This window comes from Heteronotia binoei, chromosome 2, assembly GCF_032191835.1.
Source record: "Heteronotia binoei isolate CCM8104 ecotype False Entrance Well chromosome 2, APGP_CSIRO_Hbin_v1, whole genome shotgun sequence".
Lineage (NCBI taxonomy): Eukaryota > Metazoa > Chordata > Lepidosauria > Squamata > Gekkonidae > Heteronotia > Heteronotia binoei.
The window spans coordinates 82,561,084-82,585,139 of NC_083224.1; the positions used below are offsets into that span (position 1 = coordinate 82,561,084).

The 24,056-nt window shown below is 40.0% G+C and overlaps 1 protein-coding gene across 1 annotated transcript in view; it reads right to left on the reverse strand.

Annotated features, from left to right (window-relative positions):
* Positions 1 to 471: 471 nt before the first annotated feature.
* PPARD (peroxisome proliferator activated receptor delta) overlaps positions 472 to 24,056 on the reverse strand; it is an 89,260-nt gene continuing 65,675 nt past the window's right edge. The window contains exons 4-7 of the mRNA XM_060231444.1: positions 21,577 to 21,715; positions 6,332 to 6,534; positions 3,541 to 3,991; positions 472 to 2,193 (exon numbers count right to left, since the gene is read on the reverse strand). Of these exons, the coding sequence (XP_060087427.1) occupies positions 1,946 to 2,193; positions 3,541 to 3,991; positions 6,332 to 6,534; positions 21,577 to 21,715 (1,041 nt within the window). The 3' untranslated portion in view covers positions 472 to 1,945. The remainder of the gene's footprint in view (positions 2,194 to 3,540; positions 3,992 to 6,331; positions 6,535 to 21,576; positions 21,716 to 24,056) is intronic.

The window sequence follows — 24,056 nt, forward strand, 5'->3', positions numbered from 1 at the left end:
TAACCCAAGGCCATTCCAGCAGCTGCAGGTGGAGGAGTGGGGAATCAAACCCAGTTCTCCCAGATAAGAGTCCATGCACTTAATCACTATACCAAACTGGCTCTGAAAAAAGTTAACATGATGGGTAAATGGTCACCAATAGGACTTCAGAACAAACATACAGTTGGAGTTCCCAAGTGCATGGATGACTAACTCAGATCAGGACTGCAGAACATAGGGAAAATCGATTTAACCCCCCCCCCTTTTTTTGACCTGAAATGGCCCTGAAGAACTATAAGCTTCTCAAGTGGAAATGGCAGTTCTCTGAGCCCCTTCTCTCTACATACTTGGGAACTAGTGTTCCCAGCACAGAACAATGTGCCATCATTTGACACTGCATTTATCTGCAACATGAACGTCATAATATGTTAATATGCCCACAGTTCAAACAGGATGGTCTCACATGGTCCACATATTCAAGAAGCAACGATCTTCCAGCAAAAGTAGCTCTTTATATATTAATGGTAAATAAATTCTTTTGGAGCTTAAGTCTTAACAATGGCAAAAGGTAACAGAGTTAAAAGACTGAAGTAGGATCAATCCAGAAATATGAGGGGTTAAAATTATACTATAATTTTCTGTAGGCCTTTGAGAAATATAAAAATGAAGGTCATGGCAATTTTGAGAGGAAATGCTGAGTGGGCAATATTGAAATGCTATTTGCTTATGCAATGGTTCTTGCCAGCACTGGAGATGAAGAATGGATAAAGCCAGTACATGATGCAGTACAAGTTCATGGGAAAGGCACAGTTGCAATTCACATATCAATAATTATTCTTCAGATCTTTCAGGAACAAAATGGGAAGTATTACAAAGGGATATCAAAACAGAAAAACACACCACTGTCTTCTCCAATATCCTTCAGTCACTTTGACTTAAGAGCAGCCTTTGTGCTGCCCTCTTAGAAGCAGAATCAGCATTGTATTCCCTGCTGAGGGGGAGTAGAGACTCAAGTGCTTTCAAGGCTTTGCATTACCAGACTGCAGGGAGTATTACATCTAGTTTTGCTCAGATGAAGGAAGCAAATGGAATTTTGTCAGCGACCATCCAAGAGCAAGATCTTCATCCTCATTTTGTTTCAAGCCAAGTTCCATTATCTGGTAAACAAGGAACGGGGGGGGGGGGGGGGGGGGGAGCCTCCTCTTTTTACTAAATTTAAATAGACCAAGCATCATAGATGCTCATGATTAGCTTCAACAAAATGTTGTTGTAAAACAACCCATAGGAAGAGAGAGTGTTCCCAATGCTGAAGACAGGAGGTGTGGCCTTTCCTGAAGAAAGCATATCTGGTTTTGTGCACTGAGGGAGATGAGAAAAGGCCTCCCCCCTCAAAGCTGTCCCCATAAGGAGTGTTCGTACCCTTAAACACTTGGAAATTTCTTTGAGAAATTTGTACATATACAAGCAGACGCACACCTGTTCTTTGCACACCTTAGAATTTGTCACTTACAGCCAAGCTAGAGTTCAGAGTGCAATACAAAAATAATATACAGAGGATATATAATACAAGCGCTGTTCCTGTACCTGTCAGACAATTGCCTGGACATGACCCATGTTGTCCATGAGAACTATGCAACCCACAGTTCAACCACATCTGCAAGGTATGTGTAAACACAACAGCTGCCTAGAGACAGTGTATTAGTCAAACTGTTGAAATATATATTTAGCTTATGATGTGCCTTTTAAGTTTCACTTAGTGTATGTATGTTAACGGAAGCCCTAACCTACCACTATGTGGTGATACCAGATCTGATGCTGTACACCCCTATATACAGTATATACAGCCATCATATAGGAAAAGCATTTTCAGTAGAAGAAATGGAAGACACAGGGGATTTGTTGGCCAATGTTACAAAGCATTTTGCTGGACTTCATGGCTTTAACCTATTTCATAAATATAGGCTCCTCAGTACATGTCTTTGTAGATTTCCTGCAAGAGTGGATGCAGGGAAGTCTCTGTTTCTGTCTTTTTGATCTTCTGCACAAGCTGTGCATGTTCAGTCACTAGCTGCCGCAAGTCAGCCATCTTCTGCAGCAGCTTAGGGAAGAGATATTGAGTGTCTGGGTGATTGGCTTGCAGGTGGAACTCAAGAGCCTGGAGGATATTGTCTTGAATCTCCTCTACCTGTTTAACGTTCATCAAGCCAGGACGGTCTTGGAGAAAGAGAGAGAATGAAAGATCAAATGGGACTTTCAAAAAAATTATTTTTCAGACTTTTGTTCCTCTGTTTAAAATTCTTCATTTTTCCAAAATGTCACCCTAGTTTTCTCCTGAACATGCTTGCCCTTCAGAAAGTTTTTCATACAAGGGAGTATTCAGATAAGCAATGCTTCCTTCAACACCCACAACCAGCCTGAGCTAATACGGTCTAGAAAAAAAAAATTACCCTAGTTATTGCTGACTGCATGATCAGGGCTTGAAGATGGAAATCAGCAACCAGCTAGCAGGATATGACAAAAATGCATGCAGCATAAAGCTTATTTGAAGAAGCATTGGATTTATACCCCACCCTTCACTCAAGAGTTTCAGGCTGAGAGAACTCTCAGAGAACTGTGACTTACCAAGGCTACATGGTTCACTAGCTGCATGCAGAAGAGTGGGGAATCAAACCTGATTCTCCAGATTAGAATCCGCCGCTCTTAACCACTACACCAAACTGGGTCTCCCACACTGTTGGTGTACATTTGTGAGAGACAGATAATTAAAAAAAATGCTTTTCTAGATGTCTAATAGTTTCCCCTACAAGTTCTGTCTTCCTGCACCAACTCCTCCCCTCCCCCGTTATCATAGGGAAAAATACTACTGGGATCATCCAATTATCAAGAAGTTTGGCCTTGAGAAAGAAGCAACCTTGAAGTACAAAATCTTACTTTTACTGGGAACCAAACAGTTGTAGGAAGCCAGAGAAGCAGGAGATGAAAATGAGGAAAATAATAACCGGTTTAACTGGAAAAAGAAATTATATCATGCTATGTGTGTTTTCAGATGTAGATGCCTGTAGGAGCAGCAGTTGATGGGGAGCTCTAGGGAGCAGAGGCAGATTAGGTAGTTAAAACAGCAGTGGGGAAAAGTATGCTCCTAATCAGGTTAAAGGCAGAGCCTAAGTGAAAGGGAACAGGACTATACCAGATTCAGGTAAGTAGCCATGTTGGTCTGAAGCAGCAGAACAAAGAACAAAATAGAACAAACAAAGGTGCCACTGGAAATAAACTTTGTTCTAAGACTATATCAGCTAATGGTAATTTCTTAAGGCAAGTTACAGAATCATGGGAACAAAATGATCCAAATACATTTGCCTCTCTGATTGGTGCAAATGCTGCAAGCTTTTTCCTTTCAGTATCTCAGTAACCTCAAGCCTCAAATGCTGTTGCATGTTCTTTATGGTATTTGAGTACTGCTCAGAAGCACTGGATGGAGTATATTCAAGCAGTGCTCCAGAGTCCCAATGCAGCAACCATCTCCCTTGTCCCACCACCAGTTCAATGACTCCCCAGTCTCACCTCCACACAGGATGATGGCTGCTACAAATAGAGACAGGTCACTGTCATCTAGCTCCAAGGCATTGAACTTCACAGCAAACTCAAATTTGGGTTCCATTATTTCATTGAAGGGTTTGCGCAAGCTGCGAAGGAATTCGCGTGTCACAAAGCCATTCCCATTGGCTACCAGGAGTCCATCCTTGTTCATGATGGAGGCAAGCATGGCAAAAATGGCCTCATGCACTCCATATTTCAGCAGAGTCACTTGGTCATTAAGATAAAGGCTGATGAAGCTAGGAATGCTCTTGGCAAATTCTGTAAGCTCTCGCACAGTTTCCACTGTTGTACACTGGCAGCGGTAGAAGACATGGACACCAATCTCCTTGTATGGGGGTATCCCATTTACCAGCTGCTTCCATACCAGGCCCTTTTCTGCTTGCCACAGGGTATCCATATCATGAATCACAAATGGCTATATAAAGAAGAGAGAGCATAAAGTTATGAATGGTAGTGAAGATTCAAGCCACTGATTACACAGTGACTATTTTTATCATGTCTCTGGTACTTCTAGTCAATCAACAGCTCTGCCTTTCCACTAATATAATGGTATGAAATAAAAACTGCAGCTACAGGAGTTTTGTTAATTCAAGACATACCCGCCACAAGTATGGCATTTATACACAATGAGTTGTTATGGTGCTTGATGTATTGATACAGCACACCTGATACATGGAACCCACATGGATGCTTGTGCAGATATCTGTACCATTTGCTCCTTCTCCAAACAGTCAGCAAGCAGTCTAAAAATTATTCTCTAATTCCAAACCCCAATGCTGTTTGGTATCTTTTAAGTATATTCTTCTCTTTCCAATGGGATGGTTCCATTATGGACTTTGCCCCAATGAAAGCAACTACTGAGGCAGCAGCATCCAAGTAATACACTCTAAAATTATTTGCTACTGAAGGATAAGCAGTGCTACTAACACAAAAACAGAGGAAAAACAATGCTGGCAATTCTGCTGAATATTTTGGTACATCTAAGCATCAAAAACAGTGGTGGTGACAGATAATGCTATGCACAACTCAGAACAGAGAGAGAGAAAAAACACTCAAGATGTTTAGCAGCACAGAAGACAGAGTGTCAGGACTCGGTAACCATAAGAATGGCAAGGCAATCTACTTATTCCTGAATCTGGAGATGAGAGAGGAAAAAAAGCCTTCCTTCTTTCCCCAAAGATCTGAAAGAAGGGAATCTGAAAAGGGGAGGAGGGGAAACCCTCATAATCTTTTTTCATTTTGATGGAAAAAGAAACAAATTAGGGAATATGCCCCCTACCATAGTCTTCCCCTTCACAATGAGCATTTATGGGTTCCCCTCTCCTCTGTTTTTTTCTTTCCTTTTAAAATTGATACACATGTACTTGCAACATTCAATACTTCCTAGTGAAGGTAATAAGCATGCTTAGTCTACAGCAGCTTGCTCTGGCATGGAACTTTTACAAATAATTTAGAAAGTAATATTCTGCATATTTAGAAGCCCACTGAGTATGCAGAAAGTTCTCTTTGTGTTCTTAAAAAGTTGTTCTTAAAAAGAAAAGTTTAGGCTGAATAATAAAAACTTCATTTATAGCCCACCTTTCTAACTGAAACGCATGACAATTTTTTTTAAAAATATGATAAAAGAAAACATTTAATACATTTAAATGTCTCCCCTCATTTTTCTTTTAAAAAAAGAAAGAACAGATCCAAAAATTCTGCAAGTTTATATTTCTCTTTATATATATCACACCCAAACTTGATCCTAAGAACTACAGGATAGAGTTCACAGAAGCATCTTCTTTACCACCTCCCCTTTTCCAGCGGAACTCCTGAGCTCCACGCCCCAAGCTGTTCCTGAGGATGTGGCCACTGATGCATATGGCATGAAACACAGCATGTGGAGGCTGCAGTTGGAAAGGGAAATCTCATTCATCCACTTCCCCAACTGTGTAAGATCTTTCACTATTTACACAACAATGCAAGGAGAAAAGGAGTCCTGCCCATTATACCCTTTAACTGCAACTTTACTACCACATTACAAGCCATTTTCAAAGGCCTCCTGACCCACAAGAACATCTTTTTAGGGGGCTCAAGGGACAGTAGCAAATACAAACTCTTCTCCATTCACTGCTCTTACAATCAAATCCAATGGCTGACTAAAAGTCTGCAGCCACCATCCATAATTAGCAACCCTGGTGCCCTATTCTTGAAATTTAGCTCCAGTTGTTTTTTATAGATAGGACATGGTTGGAAAGTGATAGCTTGTTTATCACCCACTGCCCTCCAATATCCCATGTAAATATCTCATTTATTACCAGTGCAGGAGCATCTCCCATGATCAGATATTCCTCTTGCCTTCCAAGGCTGTATCCTATTTCTCAAAAGAAAGGATCCTTTCTTTTGAGAAACAGGATACAGCCTTGGAAGGCAAGAGGAATATCTGATCATGGGAGATGCTCCTGCACTGGTAATAAATGAGATATTTACATGGGATATTAACCTGTTTCTGCATTCAGAACTGACCCTTATGATCTGCAAATAAAAGATTTTTAGCATGTTAGGTTGTAAAGTCTTTTTACACCTGATTATGCCTGATCCCACCAGGATGTCAAACTGCTGGTATGTGGCATCAACTGACAAGTTAAAGTCCTTTGAATATAGCCAAGTTCTTTTGTAACTGTTCCTGCACAGCAGCAGTGACTGTCCTGCACAAACAGCAGAGTTCTGGTAAGCTCTCCCTGATTTTTAATCCTCAGAGACTGAAAACACTCACTGGTGTGCTGCTGGCTTTCCCAGTCAGGATGCCTCGTGCTTTCTTTTTGGTCATGTTGAAGTTTTTCAGGTAGGCATTGTAGATGTGCTTGGAAAAGAGTTTCAGGTCAGCCACTTGCTGGTTCTGGCAACTGATTTCACTTGCTGTCAGTCCTGCTACCAGCTTCCTTTTCTCAGCTTCTGGCATGCGGCCAAAACGAATGGCTGTACCAAACAAAGCAGGCAAAGTTAGAAATTAGTGAGCTAAAAAGTCTGGATGCAGTTTTAATATTTACTTATTTATTCTGGTAAATTCATATTCCTCCCTTTCCCAGACAGACTCAGGGTTCCAGAGGAGATCCGGGAAATTACAGGCCAGTCAGTCTGACTTCAATACCGGGAAAGTTGGTGTATATATATGTATGTGTGGTGTATATATATATATATGTGTGTGTGTGTGTGTGTGTGTGTAAGAACATAAGAACGTAAGAGAAGCTATGTTGGATCAGGCCAATGACCCATCCAGTCCAACACTCTGTGTCACACAGTGGCCAAAAAAATTATATATATATATATATATATATATACACACACACACACACACACACACACACGTATATATACACACTGTGGCTAATAGCCACTGATGGACCTCTGCTCCATATTTTTATCCAATCCCCTCTTAAAGCTGGCTATGCTTGTAGCTGCCACCACCTCCTGTGGCAGTGAATTCCACATGTTAATCACACTTTGGGTGAAGAAGTACTTCCTTTTATCTGTTTTAACCTGACTGCTCAGCAATTTCATTGAATGCCCACAAGTTCTTGTATTGTGAGAAAGGGAGAAAAATACTTGCAAAAGCCTCACAGCCAATATCCAATTCTCTAGCTTTTCGATTGCCTGTTGGCACTGTAATCAATGATCGAATTGTCCTAAATAATTGGGCGGGGCGAAACTTCACTGATGCAATGGAGGCTGCACAGAATTCCTTCTTAGCAGACTTCACTGCTTTCTCATAGGCCTTCATAAACGCTCTATAAGAAGTTCTGGACTCCTCGTCATAAGATCTCCACCACACTCACTCTAGTCATCCAAGTTGCCATTTCATCCTCTTCAGCTCCAGGCTGTACCATGGAGCTGATTTGGTACGGCGACGAAGAGGGCACCCGGGGGACGATGTTGTCAATGGCCTCTGAGAACTGGGAATACCAATCCTCTACTAGCTCATCCAAGGGGCATCGGATCCCACAGAGCTTCTTGAAGATGCTCTGGGTCCAATTGGCTCCGCAGGCAAGCATAAGTCTGCCTGCTGCCTAAACAGGAGGAGGGCTGCAAGTGAAATCATACTTTCAGGGCATAACGATCTGACCATGGAACTGGAGCAGCAGCTATCAGATCAGGTGTTATCCCGGCCCCAAAAGTAGAAAAAGTTCATTTGCTAGAATCAAAGAAAATGCTTAATGGGCATTATCAGGAACAAAATGACCTTGTGCACTTGGTGGCTTATTAAAAAAAATAAATAGAGTTTTCCCCCTGTCATTGGGAGACACTGTTTGTGTTGTTCCTGGATAAAGTGATTCTGTAAAATCACTGTGGAAGAATTTTGCTCCTATGTATGTCACATCATGTCTGATCAAAGGAAAAGGTATTTAAAAAGAGTTCTAAGAAGGGTACATATGGACAACTGTTCTCAATCTCTTTGTTACCAAATGCACTCAGGGCAACATATGTAGGCTTCCCTGTCCACGTAAACAGGACTTGGGTTCAGGCTCAGACACAGGGGAATGAATCTTGCTTGCACAGAGGTTTAGGATCAAAATGAAAAGTAACATTGCTCCAAAGAAGCCTGAGAAAGGAAACAGAGGCTGTAATAAACTAGAATAAGCATAGATACTTTGAAGAGAACCAGGGTTACAGGCAAGAAGTTAGACCAATAATTTTAGTACATATCAGCACACAATAGCACACTGCTCATCAATACTCAATTCTGGCACTCACCCAGCAGTTACCCTCACAGAGCTGTGCATATCTCAGAGAATGGCAGGAGTGGTGATGGTGGTGGAGATAAGCAGAAATGGAAAATACAGCAGTGGGGGGCATTATTCTTTCCTGCACTGGAGAATCATTTAGGGTTATTTAATTCTGTTGATCCTTAGACCAGCACACCGTCTATGGCATGGGGGGAGGGGAAGGTCCACAAAATGGCATTTGGCATGGCAACCAAATAGATAATCCAGTAGCAACTCCGAGCAATAAATCTCAAACAGGAGCAAGGCTGGGTCTGATCAGCATGTTGGAACCCAAGGCATACAGGCAGGAGAAATGCAGGTAAGCAAGCACATGTACAAGCTGACACTGCACTGGCTATAACAAAATGGCTCATGTCATGGATCTGCCAGGGCTCAGCAATAGTTTGGTCACTTCAGAGAAAGAGGAATCCTGTGTTGCCAGCCTGGAGTTGACAGAAGCCGACCAGCAGGAAAATGAGCTGGCACACCAAGACTTACAGCCAACAGTTGGTGCAGAACCACATTTACCCTCCAACCCTGATTCAGCAGGTGTAAGTCAGTTGATCACTCTCAGTCCAACTGGGATCACCTGCACCTTTGGAATACTGCAGATGAAGGCTGAAAGCTGAGCTACAGGGTCAGATTTTGAAGTGCACAGCTCCTGGCTCACTGTCAGCTGCCTGCTGATAATGAAGATGAGTCTTTTGCAGGACTATTCCTGAGCAGTTGGCTGGAGCCCTGCCACTTGGGCATTTCCAAGAAAGGCTTCTGTGGCATGGACCGGACACTGATGATTGATTCTTGAAACTCTGACCTTGGACTGAAAGACACTGATTTGATTGAACTCTGAAACTCTGACCTTGGACTGAAAGACACTGATTTGATTGAACTCTGAAACTCTGGCCTTAGTCTATAGGGCACTGGACTCTGGAAGCTTCCTGTGGCTTTGTTATTTTGGGAAGCTGAACAAGACACTGTAACCTGATACCCAGAGCCTGCAAATCAATACAGCTCAGTTGTAAGGAAAAAGCAAAATAGAAAAAATGACTTCAGCAGCCTTGCCAGGAGAAGGGAAAATGACAGAATTAGCATAGGAGGGAGGGCAAGACCAATTAGAGGCCTCCTGTTCCTACAATCAGAGGAGGGGAGAGATTGAAAATGTGAGAGAGGCTTGATCACTATTGAATGACCCCTGGCTGACAAGAATCTGTTCTGTTTGAATGGAGTGGGTAATCTCATTCTTTAGTAGGAGGGGAATAAAAGCCATTGTTACTTGGACTACAGCCTTGATTATGACAAAATAAAATACCTATATATCTAATAGTGATGTGAGGCCTCCAACTGTGGATATCTAAATCTGCGGATTGGAGCCACATTGACATTAACCAGATTTTCCTGCAAACTTGGAGGCCCCTGAGGTTTGCAGAGAAATTCTTGAATAAATATACACTGGGGGGGGGGTTAAATTCCCCCTCAAACAAAAGAGCTTTGTCTGTACATGCACAGACAACACACTTACCTTGGTTCTGCAGAGCTGGTGGCAAGACTCTGGGAGCTATTCCAGGCCCGGCAGCAGCTCCCAGACAATGCCACTGCTGCTGCCAGGCTCAAAGGTGAGTGGAGCTATGCTGGGCTTAGCGATGTGGGGAAAGAGTTTCACAGGCCCCCCACTAATTATAATAGATTTGGTGCCTTGGGTGTGCTGAGTTGGGTCTGCCTCCTAGTTCTTTTCTAAAGGTCTTGCACAGCTTCTCTGATGAGCCAGCCCTTCTCTCCTGGTTCAGAGTGGTTAGTCCAAACTTGTATTCCTTTTACCAGCCCACTTCAATTTTTGTGAAGAGATTCAATAAAACCTGTCAGACCATCTGGCAAAAGCAGTCAGGCCTAGTGCCAAACTAGTAGGAAGTGCTGCAGCAGCCCCTCTGCACCCCTTTTCTTTTTTTCAACCCTGGTTCCTCTTAAACTATGTTTCTGTCCTCTTTCTTCATTCACTTTCTGACCTGTTTAATTGAAAGCCACTAATTTCCTGGACAGATAGGTATGAATCACTTAAAACAAAAGGTTTTGCTTAGTTTTTTTAATGAGATAGGCTAGAGATAACAAGGAGAGTAGAATATTGTAAGGATGGCACTACATCTTATTGCCATGTAATCACACATGAATCAGCTCCTTCAAGGTCAGTTTCGTCTACTCTGACTGGCAGATGCTCTCCAAAGTCTAAGTCACAGTCACCTGGTCTTTTTAACTGGAGATGCTGGGGATTGAACCTGGGGACTTTCTGTATGCAAAGCAGAGGCTCTGTCGCTGAGCCCCACTCCCTCCCCAATAACTTTATGTCTATCCTTATTATTTTCCAACTATCCATGTACTCATGTGTTGAAGGAGCTCAGTATGTTTAGCCTGGAAAGGAGACAACTGAGAGGTGATATGATTGTCATCTTCAAGTACTTGAAGGGCTGTCATATAGAAGATGGGGCAGAGTTGTTTTCTGTTCCCCAGAAGACTAGATCAGAATGGATGGGTTGAAATTAAATCAAAAGAGTTTTCCACTAAACATTAGGAAGAACTTCCTAACAAGTTAGAGTAGTTCCTCAGTAGAACAGGCTTCCTTAGGAGGTGGTGGGCTCTCCTCCTTTGGAGGTTTTCGAACAGTGGCTAGATGGTCATCTGACAGCAATATTGAATCTGTGAACTTAGTCAGATCATGAGAAGGAGGACAGGAATCGGTGCTTAGTTCTCATGGCCCTTTCTTACATGCCAGAGAAATGCTGATCACCACTTTTGGGGCCAGGAAGCCATTTTTTCCAAACCACTTTGGCCAGGGATCCTGGAGGGTTTTTGTGTTTGTTTGTTTTTTGCTGTCTTCTGAGCGTGGAATGGGGTAACTGGTGTGTTTGTGTGGGGGAGGCATTTATTTCCTGTATTGTGCAGGGGGTTGAACTAGGTGACCCTGGATGTCTTTTCCAACTCTATGATTCTATTATTTCCTTTTAAATATCTCTTATTTGCTTAGTCATTTAGTTTATCTGTTATTGAGGAAGCATTAATAAACCATTGAATTAATTTCAATTAAACTATTCCGCCCATTTTCTTAGTGGTTAAGCATGGTCCACTGGTATGAAAGAGGGTCTGGATTTATATTTTCCAGCCCCAATCAACAGCGCTTGGAATCTGGACTTCCTGCTTGGTGTCATGGAGGATTGAAGTGCTTCTCATTGAGGAGCAGACCAAGACCTCTGTTCTGGGCAGAGAAGGGTTTTTTAACGCCTGCTGCCTACATCTTCTAGACAAGGAGATGGCCAAGACATGCTTTTGAAATTCTGAGGGGATTTACTTTGGCTGATGAGGTATCCCAGTGGGATTCCTTTTTGGCTTTGAAGAGTCCCCGGGGAAGAATTGCGTTCCAACATCTTCAGAGGACATCTGGGGTCGTTAAATCGACATAAATTCACCATGAGCCAAAGCTTCTTTGGGATTAATTAATAGCTACTTTGAAAGGAGACGGTGCTTGAAAGGATCATGATCTTTAAAGGTAAAGATCTTTATCACTCTGGGACTAAAATAAGATTTATTTGGAGAAAAAACAAAGGTCTGGATACATTTATATTATATTAAAGTAAAGAAGGAGGGGGGGTAAATTTGGGACTTAGAGAATAAGGCTAAAAAAAAGAAACAGAAAATTGTTTTGCATACCTGCGGTTGGGCAACCCCCTCCAAAACAGAACAGAACTGCAGATCAACAGGACGTCACAGGAAGTGGCGTCATAGGAGTATCGCGAGACTTCTCAACCATATAAAACGAGCCTTCTCTAGGACTACAATCATAGAGAAACATCGGTGGTCAAGAGTTTAGAAAGAAGGTCAAGAGTTTAGAAAATTAATATCTTGGCTTTGGAGCCTCGGAGAACAGCGATTTTGGGCTCATTTGAAAGGGCATGCTCGGTACTGGGTCCCATCCTCTTTAACTTGTTCATAAATGATTTAGAGTTGGGAGTGAGCAGTGAAGTGGCCAAATTTGCGGATGACACTAAATTGTTCAGGGTGGTGAGAACCAGAGAGGATTGTGAGGAACTCCAAAGGGATCTGTTGAGGCTGGGTGAGTGGGCATCAACGTGGCAGATGCGGTTCAATGTGGCCAAGTGCAAAGTAATGCACATTGGGGCCAAGAATCCCAGCTACAAATACAAGTTGATGGGGTGTGAACTGGCAGAGACAGACCAAGAGAGAGATCTTGGGGTCATGGTAGATAATTCACTGAAAATGTCAAGACAGTGTGCGTTTGCAATAAAAAAGGCCAACGCCATGCTGGGAATTATTAGGAAGGGAATTGAAAACAAATCAGCCAGTATCATAATGCCTCTGTATAAATCGATGGTGCGGTCTCATTTGGAGTACTGTGTGCAGTTCTGGTCGCCGCACCTCAAAAAGGATATTATAGCATTGGAGAAAGTTCAGAAAAGGGCAACTAAAATGATTAAAGGGCTGGAACACCTTCCCTATGAAGAAAGGTTGAAACGCTTAGGGCTCTTTAGCTTGGAGAAACGTCGACTGAGGGGTGACATGATAGAAGTTTACAAGATAATGCATGGGATGGAGAAAGTAGAGAAAGAAGTACTTTTCTCCCTTTCTCACAATACAAGAACTCGTGGGCATTCGATGAAATTGCTGAGCAGACAGGTTAAAACGGATAAAAGGAAGTACTTTTTCACCCAAAGGGTGATTAACATGTGGAATTCACTGCCACAGGAGGTGGTGGCGTCCACAAGCATAGCCACCTTCAAGAAGGGGTTAGATAAAAATATGGAGCAGAGGTCCATCAGTGGCTATTAGCCACAGTGTGTGTGTGTGTGTGTGTGTGTGTGTGTGTGTGTGTGTGTGTGTGTATATATATATATATATATATATATATATATATATATATATATATATATATATATATATATATATATATATATATATTTGGCCGCTGTGTGACACAGAATGTTGGACTGGATGGGCCATTGGCCTGATCTAACATGGCTTCTCTTATGTTCTTATGTAAGAAGGAACTAAAAAAAGACATAGAAGTTCTCACTAAGGAGTTTCAAGCAGTGAAAAAAAATGCTGGAGGTTGAAGAGAAAATGAAAGACTATGGTGTAAGAATGAAAGATCATGATTTAAGAATTAATACAGTGGACTCCACAATTAAAAAAAATACAGGAGAAAACAGTACTACAAGATTGCAAGTTAATAGAAAACCAGATACGTCTGAGAGGGGTGCCAGAAACTGATGAGACTGACTTAAAGACATACATAATAAAAATCATTGCTGAATTTTTGGGAGATGATCCTGATGAGACCAGTTATTTTTATGACTACATTTACAGGGTCAATTCAGTCTATGCAAAGAGAAATAAACTACCAAGGGATGTGGTAGTGAGAATTGTGACAAGAGACTTGGTTAGTAGGATTTTAAGTAAACAATTTGAGAGTAAATTGAAGGTGGGCGGCAGTAGTGTAAGAATTATGAAAGAATTGCCAAGGAAACATAAATGACAGAAGAGTGTCAGGCTGAGAGAAAGTGAAATAAGATACAGATGGATACTTCCTGAAGGTCTGGGTTGTGAATACAAGGGGAAGAGGTTTACCATCACAACCACTCAAGACATGGTGGAGTTTTTGCAGGAGCATAAAGAATTTGAGGGTACAGATTAAAAATAGAAAACCATGATGGATTACAAATTAATATCTTGGAATTTAAATGGACTTAACTCACCACAAAAAGGACAACTTTTCATTGGATTGGGAAACAAAAATGTAACATAATTTGTCTACAAGAAGTACATATTAAACAAATGGATTACAAATTTTTATGGAATAAGCAACTAGGAGTGGAATTTTGTTCATTGGCTAAGGAGGGAAAAAAAGAGTGTGGTTTTTTTATGTGAAGCAAGAATTGGACCCAAAGCTGATTTTTAAAGATGAAAATGGCAGATTTATTGCGGTGGAAGTGATGTTAAACAATAAAAGAACTTTGTTATTGGGACTATATGCCCCAAATGGAGCAAAAGACTCTTTCTTTAAGGACATTATGCAACAACTAGATCAAATGACATATGAGCAAATTATGCTAATAGGAGACTTTAATGGAGCGGTCAAAAATGTTTTGGACAGATCTGGGAAAAAAATAATGAAGGAAAACTACCAAAGTCATTTTTTGAACTAGTTAAACAAGAAAGTTTGGTGGATATATGGAGGGAGTTTAATCTTAAAGTAAGGGACTATACTTTCTTTTCAGCAAGACATAATTCATTCTCAAGGATTGATATGTTATGGATTACAAAAAAATCTGGGACTTAGAACAAAAAAAATAGAGATTCTTCCTAAAATTGGGGCAGACCACAATCCATTAATGTGGTCTGCTAAACCCATTAAAAAGACTTTAAGATGGCGGATTAATGAAGATTTGCTGAAGGAAAAGGTGGTAGTAGAGTCTCTGGAAAAGGAGACTAAATCTTTCTTTCAAATAAATGATGAGGACATTCAATTTCAAACGGTGTGGGAGACATATAAACAGTAATGAAGGGCATCCTAATTACACTGAATAACAAAGATAAAAAAGCCAAAGATAAACAAATGATAGATTTGCAAAAAGAGATTGGAAAGAAGGAGAAAGAGCTTAAAAAGAGACCTGGGAAAAAGAAAATTATAAGGGAGATTACAATATTACAAAGTCAAATGAGACATTTGTTAAGCAAAAAAGTGGAATGGAATCTAAAACGGCTTCAACAAAAGTCTTTTGAAGGTGCGAATAAACCTTGGAAATACCTGGCCTGGCAAATGAAAAGAAAAAGGGAAAATAATAAATAAATAATAAAATTATTTTGGGAGATAAAGAAATAGTTGACCAGGAAGGAATCAAAAGAGAATGTTATAAATATTATGCCAAGTTGTTTAAAAGTCATGTGATGGATAAGGGAAAAATTGATGTATATCTACAGAAAATTACGGTAATGTAAATCCCTTAACTGATAATATGAAGAAGGTATTAAATGAACTAATTGGAAAGGAAGAAATAGAGGCGGCAATTAACTCAATTAAATTAGGGAAGGCACCCGGTCCAAATGGTTTTATAGCAAAATTTTATAAAGTTCTCATGGAGGCTCTACTACCAAAACTTCAGAAGTTGATGAATACTATAAGAAAAGATGGGAAAATACCTAATACTTGGAAAGAAGCAGTAATTTTGTTGATACCGAAGGAAGACGGAGACATCATGAACGTAAAAAATTATAGACCAATTTCATTACTTAACAATGACTACAAAATATATGCTAGAATATTAGCAGAACACCTGAAGCAGCATTTAAATAAGAACATAAGAACATAAGAGAAGCCATGTTGGATCAGGCCAACGGCCCATCAAGTCCAACACTCTGTGTCACACAGTGGCAAAAAATGTTATATACACACATACACTGTGGCTAATAGCCACTGATGGACCTCTGCTCCATATTTTTATCTAAACCCCTCTTGAAGGTGGCTATACTTGTGGCCGCCACCACCTCCTGTGGCAGTGAATTCCACATGTTAATCACCCTTTGGGTGAAGAAGTACTTCCTTTTATCCGTTTTAACCTGTCTGCTCAGCAATTTCATCGAATGCCCACGAGTTCTTGTATTGTGAGAAAGGGAGAAAAGTACTTCTTTCTCTACTTTCTCCATTCCATGCATTATCTTGTAAACCTCTATCATGTCACCCCGCAGTCGACGTTTCTCCAAGCTAAAGAGTCCCAAGCGTTTCAACCTTTCTTCATAGGGAAAGTGCTCCAGCCCTTTAATCATTCTAGTTGCCCTTCTCTGCACCTTCTCTAAAGCTATAATATCCTTTTTGAGGTGCGGCGACCAGAACTGCACACAGTACTCCAAATGAGACCGCACCATCGATTTATACAGGGGCATTATGATACTGGCTGATTTGTTAAATAAATAATAAATAAATAAATAAATAATAAATAATAAATAATAAATAATAAATAAATAAATAAAATAATTTTATTAAAGAAGAGCAAGCAGGATTTCTTCCCAGGAGGCAAATTAGAGATAACATCAGAATAGGGTTCCCAAATCCAATTCAAGAAATACCTGGGGACTTTGGGGGTGGAGCCAGGAGACATTAGAGGTGGAGCAAAGATCAACGCTGTGACAAGTATAATTGAACTCCAAAGGGAGTTCTGGCCCTCACATTTAAAGGGACGGCACACCTTTTCAATGCCTTTCTTCCATAGGAAATCATGAAGGATAGGGGCACCTTCTTTTGGGGCTCATAGAATTAGACCCCCTGATCCAATCTTTTTGAAACTTTGGGGAGAGGCACTAGATGCTATACTGAAAATTTGGTGCCTCTACCCCCAAAACAGCCCCTCCAGAGCCCCAGATACCCACGTATCAATACTCCATGATTTTCTATGGGAATAAATCTCCATAGGGAATAATAGAGTCCCCAGCAGACATTTCCCTCCCCTCCCCCCGCTTTCTGACGACCCTGAAGCGGGGGGAGGGCCTCCAAACTGGGGGATCCCCTGCCCTCACCTGGGGATTGGCAACCCTACATCAGAACAGTGATAGATATTATTGAATATTATGAGAAACATCCTGAAAAAGAAGTAGCATTATTTTTTGCGGATGCAGAGAAAGCATTTGATAATGTTCATTGGGACTTTATATTTGCAGTGATGGAAAGACTGAGATTGGGTGAAGATTTTATAAGAATGGTGAAGGCGATTTATACTGAACAACAAGCAAGACTCTGTATAAATGCAGACTTGACAGAAAAAATCATAATCAGCAAAGGAACAAGACAAGGTTGCCCTCTATCTCCATTTATATTTATAATGACCGTATTGCTTATGAGGATTCAAAAAGATAAGGAGATAGAGGGACTGAAACTGAAAGGTTTTTCCTATAAGTACAGAGCGTTTGCTGATGATGTAATGTTTATAAATGAAAACCCAACCCAAGTTACACCATTGCTGCTTCGTAAAATAAAAGAATATGGTGAGTTGGCAGGCTTCTATATAAATAAAGAAAAGTCAAAAATTTTGTGTAAAAACATGTCAAAGAATAAACAGGAAAAATTACAAAATTTAACAGAATGCAAAGTGACTAGAAGTAAAATATCTAGGTGTAGAAATAACAACAAAAAACATTGACTTATATAAAAACAACTATGAGAAGCTCTGGTGGAAAATTGATGGAGATTTATTAAAATGGAATAAGCTGAATTTGTCTATACTGGGCAGAATCTCTGCAATTAAAATGAATCTATTACCAAGAATTATGTTTTTGTTTCAAACAATTCCAATAGTGAAGGATGACAAACAATTTAACAAGTGGCAAAGGAAATTTTCAGAATTTATATGGGCCGGCAAGAAACCAAGAATTAAAATGAAAATTTTAACTGATGCAAAAGAGAGAGGAGGCTTCCAAGTGCCAGATCTAAAATTATACCAGGATGCAGTATGCTTGGTATGGATTAAGGAATGGATAATGTTATTAAATAGAAAATTATTAGCATTGGAAGGCCATGGAAATGTTTTTGGTTGGCATGCATATCTGTGTTATGGGAAGAGCAAGATGGATGGCTTTTTCTTACATCAGTACATAAGAAGTAATTTGTTAAAAACCTGGTTGAAATACAAAAGATTTGGGGATGAGAGGAAACCACTTTGGATTGTGCCAACAGAAGTAATAAAGTTATATTCAGATATAAATGAAGAGAAATGGTTATCATATAAACAATTGTTAAAAATACACGGCAGTAAGGTGGAGTTAAAATCGGTAGAAGAACTGGAATATAAGTATAATTGGTTTCAATTGCAACAAATTAAAAGTTTGCTTGAACAAGATGTTAGAAATGATGGAGAAAGACAAGATCAAACAGAACTGGAGAGAATGCTGTTTGGCGTTAATGAAAAATTGATTTTGAGAATTTATAAACTACTATTGAAATGGTCTACAGAAAATGAAGTGGTCAAGTCTCAAATGATAAAATGGGCGATAAATATAAATAAAGAAATACACATGGGACAATGGGAGTACTTATGGAAGAACTCAACATGTAATAATGAAGATATCAACATGTAATAATGCTAAAGAAAACTGTTTTAAAATGCTTTACAGATGGTATATGACACCTAAGAAACTGTCGAAAATGAATAATCAGGTGTCGAATAGATGTTGGAAATGTAAAAAACATGAAGGATCTTTCTACCACATGTTGTGGACTTGTGAAATGGCAAAACAATTTTGGCAAATGATTCAGCAAGAGATTTCAAAGATTTTGGGTTATAATATAAAAAAGGCACCAGAGATCTTTTTTGTTGGGATTACAAATTGAAAGTTTTCCGAAACAAGACAGAACAATGCTTTGGTACATGCTTTCAGCTGCACGGACATTATATGCGCAGATGTGGAAGCAAGACAAAATACCAGAAAAATGGGACTGGATTATGAAAACTATGCATTGGAGTGAAATGGACAAGCTGACTAGAATCTTAAAAGAATATGATTTAGAAAAGTTTAAAAGTGAGTGGGGAAAATTTCAGAAGTATGTTGAAAAACAACGGAAGGTGAAAGGACATTTAGTGATTTTTGACAATAGTTAAATGCTAGAGAAAAAGTAAATGGACTTCAGTGAAAAAATGTGAATATGGGAATATAACCTTTCTTATAAGGACAATAACAAAGATAGATAATAATCATAGTTAATGGTCTTTACCTTATTATTAATTTACTATAATTATAAGGTCTTTTTTAATGTCAAGTTACCTTTTATTTATATATATATATATATATATATATATATATATTTAGTACTTTAAGTAAAACGCACCGGAGGAGGTCACGAAAAGGGGGGAGGGAGGTAGAAAATATAATGCAATGTATTGGAATTAAACATTTAATAACAGTTGAATATTATAAAATGTTGCAGAATAATAAAAATTGTTTTTTTTTTAAAAAAAAAACAGCGCTCCATATGTTTATCCAATCCAGAAGCTGTCTATGCTTGCAGCTGCCACTACCTCCTGTGGCAGTGAATTCCATATGTTAATCACCCTATGGTTGAAGAAGTACTTCCTTTTATCCGTTCTAACCCAACTGCTCAGCAATTTCATTGCATGTCCATGAGTTCCTGTATTGTGAGAAAGGGAGAAAAGTACTTCTTTCTCTTCCTTCTCTATCCCATGCATAATCTTGCAAACCTCTATCATGTCACCCCCTCAGTCGACATTTCTCCAAGTTAAAGAGCCCCATGCGCTTTAATCTTTCTCCATAGTGAAAGTGTTCCAACCCTTCAATCATTCTCGTTTCCCTTTTCTGCACTTTAATATCAGTTGTTTGTTTTGTCATCAAGTCACAGCTGATTTATGGAGACCCCGGATGGGTTTTCAAGGCAAGAGATGTTCAGAGATGGTTTGCCATTGCCTGGTTCTGTGTGTCAGGACCCTAGTATTTCTTGGTGGTCTCTCATCCAAATACTGATCAAGGTCAACCCTTTTTAGCTTTTGAGATCTAATGAGATTAGGCTGGTCTATGCTATCCAGGGTGCACAAAACAGCAATCAGTGATAATAACAATTCATAAGAATGCTCAGTTTCTTTGAAGTCTCTCCACTTTCCAACAACAAAAAGAAGCTACATTTCTGAGACATACTAGGGAACTGCTAGCAAGGAAAAATTCACACAGTAAATGCAAACCAAGAAATTAAAACTCACTGAAGATATAATATTACAGCTGTCTTAAAATTCTGCTTCTAAATTTTCTCAAACAAACATTACTACAATCTGTACCATACAGTGAACAACTAACATTAAATCCACACAAAGATCTTCTACAGGCAAAAGAACATGCAAGATTATCTCTGCACACTTCAACTGAATTTGACAGCACTAGTGCTTTGCTTGGTATGTGTTAATTGACAGCTTTGACATCTCTGCAAATCTAAAATGTTATTGCATACTTGCAGTGCATTGGTCGGAAGACTGTCAACGGCAATATTCCTATTATGACAAGTCTGGATTTGGAGAAGGATGAATGGAGAATTCTAGCCAGGAATTGATAGGGGTCCTGTGCCAGAAACATTACCGAATATGGTCCGCTGCATCTAACAAACGAATGCTTAACTGCAGTACCAGGTACACATATTGATATTATGGGCTGCAATGTATTTCATCTTGCAATAATGTATTTTACCTTGTGGAGAATACTGTAGAAATACAATACTGATTTGTAGTGAATAAAGGATTAAACAGGAAGTACAATATAATTTAGTTTAAAATAGATGTTAAAATTTTGAGATGTTGTTTTAATGCAATCTCATTTCTCATTAAAAAGCAAAGTTAGTGTAAGTATCTCTGTATTCTAAAGCCAAAAACCCCTGAGCAACTTAATTCCATATTCAGACAACCTTTTTTCAGTCCATAGTAGTACAGATGTTCCCATACCATACAAAGTTTTAGTAAGAACTACAACCAGCACTTTACTGTTTCTATATCCAGCAGAATTTACAGAAAATATGGCAGCAAGTTATTAACATTATCAGATTCAAAGAATAATTCAGTCAGTCAACCTCTGGTCCCATGAAAGTGGTTCATAAAAGGAAAGGGTTTACAACAGCATCTCTGGATAAGATTTAGAACACCTCCTTTGCCCCTTCATGCAACATGGTGAGAATACAGCCAGTACTCACCACATTAGAAAAGAATACTCTGCAATACTACTTATCCACATTTCTTGAAAAGAAGCAGTCCATAAAATGCAAAGTATCCAACACTTTCGTTCTCAGTTTAATGGAATATTATATGATAAAATACTTGGCTTTGCTTGTAGACAGGCTGTCTTGATCCCATGCTACTTCAGAGAGTAGGTGCTTGCCAGTGCAATTAAAATTTTACTTTTAATGTGAAAAAGCTATCATGGTACTGGCACTCCAAAACAAAATTGATAGTTTGGCAAGCTTAAGACACTCTTATATATGCTGGTTTTGTAAAGGAATTGCTCCACAATCAGAGTGGAGAGTGTCAAATACATTTACAACAATCCAAGTCAAGCAATAAAAAAATGCCAAGCTCTTGTTCAGTATGTTGGCCTATAGAATGTTCAGTATGTTGGCCAGAGAGGGCGGGATAGAAATCTAAATGAATGAATGAATGAATGAATGAATTTGTTCCTTTTCCAGCTCCAACCTTCACCCAGAGCTATGGGATAGGGGCCTCACCATTATGTGACATGCCCAGCGACAGGCATTTCTGAAAGCGGCAATACTGGCACTTGTTCCGGTTCTTCTTTTGAATCTTGCAGCTCCGTTCACATTTCTCGTACTCCAGCTTCATACGAATTGTGCGACGAAAGAAGCCCTGTGGGTAAGCAAGCAGGAGGATGAGACTGAGAGAAGAAAACACATAAATGGTTCAGTGGGTAACAGAGGATTCTCTGAATCACAAGAGACTGAGAGAAAAATACATCAAGAGAAGGAAGGGAAACTCAAAAACGTTTGCCCTATATTCAAAGGAGGAAAAGAAACTGAGGTCTTGTAATGTCAAAAGCGGCAAGCAGAGGGATATGAACTAACAGACTCCAACTTCCAATCCTTTGACCCTTCTCAGCAGTACATTAATTTATTTATTTGGCCATGAAAAATTGTGGCATCACTTCAACACTGAATAAGAGCTGCTCCTTCATCATTTGTAGTAGAGGATCGAATTTTACAACCACAGCCAGCCAAACAACCAAGGGGCAGAATATGGTAGAGTGGGGAAGATGCAGTACTGCAGTTCAAACTCTCTGCTCACAACCTGATTTCGATCCCAGCGGAAGCTGGGTTCAGGTAGCTGGCTCAAGGTTGACTCAGCCTTCCATCCTTTCAAGGCCGGTAAAATGAGTACCCAGCTTCCTGGGGGTAAAGTGTAGATGACTGGGGAAGACAATGGCAAACCACCCCGTAAAAAAGTCTGCCGTGACGTCATGATGTGATGTCACCCCAGAGTTGGAAACGACTGGTGGTTGCACGGGGGACTATCCTTACCTTTTATAGCTACTCAAAGTAATCCCTGATTACCCACAGATTCATTGCAGAATTATGACAATGTACAGCAGCTGCGTGGCACAGTGGTAAAGCTGCAGTACTGCAGTCAAACTCTCTGCTCATGACCTGAGTTCAATCCCATCGGAAGCTGGGTTCAGGTAGTCAGCTTGAGGTTGACTCAGCCTTCCATCCTTCCAAGGTCGGTAAAATGAGTACCCAGCTTCCTGGGGGGAAAGTGTAGATGACTGGGGAAGGCAATGGCAAACCACCCTGTAAAAAGTCTGCCATGAAAACGTCACGATGCAACGTCACCCCAGAGTCAGAAATGACTGGTACTTGCACAGCGGACTACCTTTACCTTTTTACAGCAGTTGCACAGTAATAAAATATATATTTGTGGCACAAAATTTTAAGCAGCTTATGCAAAAAAAAAGGTAGCTCTGTTGGTACACATAGCTTAGACAATCTTACTACCAGCATGTTTCCAGAGGATCTCATTAGCTCATGTCCTCTGAATACTTTCTTAATAACAGTGGCTTACAATGCTGCAAGAATACAGGTCCTTCCTAGGCCTCTATTCTGAATGTGGCAGACACACCCTCTAATCTTTAGCCTAACAGCAAGACTACATGTTACACTAGGAGACCTGTGATTGATCACCTGACCAATTTTTATTGAAGGCAGCTGCAGGGAGAGGGGATGGGATGGGAACTGTTAATTTGGCAGGTAAGCAGCACAAGGACTAAGACACTAAACCACATACTACTTGCCCAAACTAAATCTTCCCCATTGTTCCATTGGAATGGGACCCACAATCTATACACTATGACTGCCTTCTCTCCAAAAACTATGGTCAATCAAACATAATATAAATTTATTATTATTATCAGGGCTTTTTTTGTATCAGGAACTCCTTTGCATATTAGGTCACACGCCCCTGATGTAGCCAATCCTCCTGGAGCTTACAGTATTGAAAACAAATCAGCCAGTATCATAATGCCCCTGTATAAATCGATGGTGTGGTCTCATTTGGAGTACTGTGTGCAGTTCTGGTCGCCGCACCTCAAAAAGGATATTATAGCATTGGAGAAAGTCCAGAAAAGGGCAACTAAAATGATTAAAGGGCTGGAACACTTTCCCTATGAAGAAAGGTTGAAACGCTTAGGACTCTTTAGCTTGGAGAAATGTCGACTGCGGGGTGACATGATAGAGGTTTACAAGATAATGCATTGGATGGAGAAAGTAGAGAAAGAAGTACTTTTCTCCCTTTCTCACAATACAAGAACTCGTGGGCATTCGATGAAATTGCTGAGCAGACAGGTTAAAACGGATAAAAGGAAGTACTTCTTCACCCAAAGTGTGATTAACATGTGGAATTCACTGCCACAGGAGGTGGTGGCGGCCACAAGCATAGCCACCTTCAAGAGGGGTTTAGATAAAAATATGGAGCAAAGGTCCATCAGTGGCTATTAGCCACAGTGTGTGTGTGTGTGTGTGTATATATATGTGACACAGAGTGTTGGACTGGATGGGCCATTGGCCTGATCTAACATGGCTTCTCTTATGTTCTTATGTTCTTAGTAGGCCCTGTAAGATCTTAGAGGATTGGTTACATCAGGGGTGTGTGGCCTAATATGCAAAGGACTACCTTCTACAAAAAAAGCTCTGATTAT